Source organism: Rhinichthys klamathensis, unplaced genomic scaffold, assembly GCF_029890125.1.
Source record: "Rhinichthys klamathensis goyatoka isolate OS25496 unplaced genomic scaffold, OSU_Roscu_1.1 h1tg000504l_1, whole genome shotgun sequence".
NCBI classification, from domain to species: domain Eukaryota; kingdom Metazoa; phylum Chordata; class Actinopteri; order Cypriniformes; family Leuciscidae; genus Rhinichthys; species Rhinichthys klamathensis.
The window spans coordinates 966,929-972,126 of record NW_026606985.1 but is presented as its reverse complement, the minus strand read 5'-3'; the positions used below and the strand labels follow the sequence as shown (position 1 = coordinate 972,126).

The following is a 5,198-nucleotide window of genomic DNA, read 5'->3' as shown; positions in this document are numbered from 1 at the left end:
GATTCTAAATATTTTACAAAACCCCTAGCAACTGCTTGCAAACCTCTGGGGTTTCCGTCCCTAATTACATTAATTATACATGAAACAAAAATCAAGTTTACAGGCTAAAAAACATTTTTAAAAGCACTTTTGGTGGGTTAAGAAAGCAAGTTTGGCTCAGCAGCAGCAGGGATAAAAAAACACACAAATAGATTAAAAACATTGTTTTAACAGTATAAAGTTTTCAATTATTTCTAAAAGCTCTTTTCTGTTGAAGAATAGTACTATTCTTTTCTTTCCTGCTTGCTATGTGCATGTACTTTTTTTATAGTTTAACTGCTCATGCAAGAAAGGTAAATAAACGCTTAAAACAAATAGTGCGTGTAATATATATTGGGCGGATCCACTCAGTTCGGGACCTTCTGTTCTGTGACGCAGATCCACAGGAATGTTCCCGTGAAGGCGCGTTCACGCCGCTCACGTGTTTATCGGGCACAGTCCACGTGCTGTGCTCACTCGGCCCCGCCCACAGTCTAGACACGCCCATCGGAGTTCGTAGAAGTTCAGAAAGTCCCTCCAGCACTGAAGAAGAACATCTCATACCCACTGCTACTCTCGCCAGGGTTGAGTTTCTCCACACTTCACCAGAACACACTTCTAAAGTTCAGTTTTACTCCATACTGCTGTCCAGGACACCTGAAACCTCTCCAGTTCACTCAGCAAACTGCGATTTTACAGATTTTGAACACTCGTCAGAAGCCAAAACATGTAAGTTGCTTGTTTTTCATGTCAAACAACATTGTTCAAACAACATGGACGTTTTTTATGTTTGTTTAAAGTTGTTCTCATTTATCACAAGAACGTTATACAGACTGTTAATACAACTTGTTTAAACTCTTGTCTGTTTTAAATAATAAGCCGAGTAGGCTAATATAATCATCTCAGACGAACTTTAACTGAAAACTTTTCACTTAAACTTGAATATGTAGATCAGCAGGCTCGTGATTGATTGATTTTTATCGCTGTTTGAACGTTATTGTAAAGTGAACTCATGTCACAATCGCGACCTGTTTTCTTTCCACCGGTTTACACGAGATTTGTGTTCACGTGGACCCAGAGCGCAGAGTGGGCGTGTCTGCGTCACTTCCGACCAATCAAACAAACGCTCGCCTTCCCGCCGCCGTCTTGAATTTATTTTCGTAATGAATGAACTTCATGTTCCATCACATAAACCAGTATGGACTCAATGATACGTGTTGTCATGACATCATGAATGATAGATCATATATTTTCTAAACAAAATATGAATAAAAAAATACTTAAATGTCTGGGCTGAAATCTTTGACAAATAATTTATTATACATCACAATATTAATAGATTTATTAAATTTAATATGTAATAATGTCAGATTCTGACACTTTGACGTGAACTTTGGGCTGGTTTGTCAGCCCCGTCATATTAAGAATGTCAAAAATATTATTTTATATTTATTATATTATCACAAGTATTATGCCTATTTTAGTTAAATAATAGTTAATTATTGAGTTAAATAATAATAATAAGCAATTTAAATAAAAAAATGTTAAATTCTCATGGAAAAAAAGATGGGCTAAAATCTTTGAAAAAATTCTTATGACAAAATAATTGTCTTTGTCATAATTGTCTTTTTAAGTCATAATTGTGACTTTTTTTTATGTCATAATTTCGACTTTTTGTCAATTATGATAAGTCAATTTTTGACTAGTAATATTTTCGACTTTTAAGTCATAATTTAGACTATTTATATGTATTATATTACCACAATTATCATTTTAGTTAAATAATAGTTAATGAGTTAAATAATAAAAAAAATTCTCAGAAAAAAGATGGGCTAAACTTTGAAATAAATATTAAATATAAAGTTATTGATTATTTTATTTTATATTTATTATATTGGTAGTGTTATTTTAGTGGCTTTGTGTGAATATTCATTGAATTGTATAATTAGTGAGACATCCCTCATGTATGATGGAAATATAAAGTGTTTTATTTGCTTGTATATGTATATGATGTGTATTGAAAGCTAATGGTGTAGTTCAGTAAGATGGCGGCCCTCTGCTGGCCAGACGCGCTCACTGCAGTTAGAGGAACATGTCCACACATGTCTCTGCAACTCATGACTCAAAGCAGCCTTTAAAAGCTGATCTCCGAACAGCAGAAACACTCACACGTGAGGAGACGAGTCAGACATTACAAGGTTTGCAGGATAAATCACGGGTTGTGGGTTCAAGTCCTCCTGGGAAGTTCGTGTTTACGTGCGTTCAAATCACTTTCGTCGGAGTAAGATGGCGGTGTACTTTCTCTTAATTAATTACACAAAAATACAGCAAGGTTTTTAGAAAATGAATAGCAAAGAAATGTGCAATATTATGTGATCTGCTTTTTTTATGTTTTAAATTAATTTATGAAGCCACTGCAAACTTTGTTGCATATTACATTGGTAAATTATAATGCCATCATATTCTGTGCAGGCGTTTAGCTTTGCTGTAAGTAGAAAAGCCTGACAATATCACTGCTAAATGCCTGCATGTACTGTGTTATCGACAACTCGTAAATATGGGGGCTTAAAGAAAATCCCGAGCTTCCCACTCATATTTACGACATTGTGGTGTCGTTCAACTCGTAAACACGCTCTTTACGAGATGACTTGAACGCACCACGTGATGTTTAGAGACGGTTGGTTTCCTCACTAGTAACCGTCACTCTCGTGTCTTTTGCTTCAGAAAATGGCGCACAAGCCGATCCTTCGAGCCCTCGGAACCGGGCCGACGAGAAGAAACCTGTTCGGTCCGGTGGATCGCGAGCAGCTCCAGCGCGAGTATCGCGACGCGCTGAGGAAAGACCTGGAGGACGCGTCGCGTCGCTGGAGCTTCGACTTCGTTGCGGAGAAGCCGTTGGAGGGCGGAGACTTCCGCTGGGTGGGCGTGTCCGGCGTGCGCGTGCCCGTGCTGTACCGGAGCTGCGAGGACGCACGGAACCCCGCTGGATCACCGGGAAAAGAGAACAGATTCGGTTCGGTTCCGCAGGACGTGGAGAAAACGCCGGAAAAGAGAGCAGAGATGAAGAGGAAACAGACGAACATCACAGGTGAGAGATATAACGTACTATTTATCTCATGTTTTGGATCGGTAAGATTTTGAATGTTTTAAAAAGAAAAACACCAAGGCTGCATTTATTAGATAATAAAAAAAAAACAGTAATATTGTGAAATATTAGAATTTAGAACGGCGGTTTTCTATGTGAATATATAGTAGTGTAATTTATTTCTGTGATCAAAGATTATTATTATTTTAGCATCATTACTTTGTTTTGATCCAGTCTTCAGTGTCACATGTTCCTTCAGAAATCACTCTAATACGCGGATCTGATTAAATTCTTATTATCAATGTTGAAAACAGTTGTGTACAATTTTTTTTCCCAGGATTCTTAATAAAAAATAAAATAATTTCTTACTGACTCCAAACTTTTGAACAGTAGTGTTTAATGTTACAAAAGATTTCTATTTCAAATAAATGCCATATATTCATCAAAGAATCCTGAAATAAAAATGTACACAACTGTTTTCAACATTGATAATAATCATAAAATAAATCTTGAGCATCAAATCATCATATTAGAGTGATTTCTGAAGGATCATGTGACACCGAAGACTGGAGTAATGATGCTGAAAATAACAGGAATAAATTACATTTTAAAATAAAAAAGTTATATTAAATTGTCATAATATTTAACAAAATTACATTGTGGTATTTTTAATCAAATAAATTTAGCCTCGGTGAGCAGAAGAGACTTCTTTTAAAAACATTAAAAATTCTTAAAGATCAAAAACTTTTGAATGGAAGTGTATATATATATATATATATATATATAAACTTGAATTATCATGAGAGCAATCCTAATGGTTAATGTAGGAGTAAAATGCTGAGTAATAATGATGGTGTGAATGACAGTCTGACTAATAATAGACGCTTTCTTTTATCCGAACAGACTTCTACCAGGCAAAGAAGAGGCAAGTGGCCACGCCCCGCAAATCAGGACAATAACACACTCAGGACCTGTGTGTGAGTGTGTGTGTGTGTCGTGCCTGGACTCATATCCTCATACGTGTAAAGACATTCAATAACTGACGTGAACTCAGTGGATCTTCTGTTTTTCTACACCGTCATCTACCTTCATAGTGGAACCTGTTCCAGATCTCTTCGTTTTCTGTCTTCATCATGTGTTATTCAGGAACAGGAATCTGTCATTCCTCTTTGAGCACTTCCTGTTTATATGTTTGCATTTCAACATTTACCTGAAAAGTCCCTTTAAATTCGATGTGTGGAGGAAAGATTCGAATCATCCATGAATGAATCTTTCAGAATCACGAAATTGCGAAAAGGGTTTCATTACGAACAATGACATATTATAAAACACTGATTTTTTTCAGTGTGCACATATTCAAATGTATTGCTTTATTGCACAAAACATGTTGCTAAGTAACTTTAAAAACTGCTATTTTTAAATGTTTGGTGCCAATTTGTTTTTTGACACATAAAACTTATTGTTATTATAAACGAAAACCTCAATTAAGCTGCCAGTATGTTCTCACACACATTCTCGTAACTGAGCTGCGATTATGTTATTGCAATGTAATTTTATTTACAAACACTTGGTGTCGTTTGCGAAACACGAGCAGAATCGCCGTAGTTTTTTCATACGTTAATTCGTACATCATGTTGCGTTAAATTTAGTGTGGAAATTAACGTACAAATGTTTTACACAGACATTTGTTCCAGGGTTATTTTTGTTAACTTTAACTAAAACTGTTAAAAACATTTCTGTTAATTGAAATAAAGTTAAAATAAATAATACATTTTAGTTGGAAAACTGTTTTTATTTAGAACATTAACATTAGAAATGTTGCTTTTCGCAATAAACTGAAATAAGTTTAAGTGCTAAAAATATTAACTGGAAATAAATAAAAACTCAAATATTAATATTTTTTAATATTTATTCAAGTATTAATATTTATATATATATATATTATGTATGTAGTACAATGACACAAGCACATAACGAATTTTTTTTTCTATAATTAACATGAAAGTATATTATTCAATATATTATTAAAACTAAAACAATAGCGATTTGTTCTGCTCGTGTTTTGTGAAACGACTTCTGAAACTACAGTATATTT

The 5,198-nt window shown here is 34.6% G+C and overlaps 1 protein-coding gene across 1 annotated transcript; it reads left to right on the top strand.

The window, feature by feature from the left end:
• Nucleotides 1-523: 523 nt before the first annotated feature.
• cdkn1a (cyclin dependent kinase inhibitor 1A) lies at nucleotides 524-4,873 on the top strand. Its single transcript, XM_056237992.1, has 3 exons — nucleotides 524-747; nucleotides 2,743-3,106; nucleotides 4,007-4,873. Exons 2-3 carry the CDS (start codon nucleotides 2,746-2,748, stop codon nucleotides 4,060-4,062), a joined length of 417 nt encoding a protein of 138 aa, XP_056093967.1. The 5' UTR covers nucleotides 524-747; nucleotides 2,743-2,745; the 3' UTR covers nucleotides 4,063-4,873.
• Nucleotides 4,874-5,198: the final 325 nt, after the last annotated feature.

Excerpts from the sequence above, each read along its gene's own strand:
- cdkn1a (XM_056237992.1), top strand. The coding sequence starts at position 2,746 with ATGGCGCACAAGCCGATCCTTCGAGCCCTCGGAACCGGGCCGACGAGA. Across the intron at positions 3,107-4,006 it reads GAAACAGACGAACATCACAG|ACTTCTACCAGGCAAAGAAG; the intron begins GTGAGAGATATA and ends TTATCCGAACAG.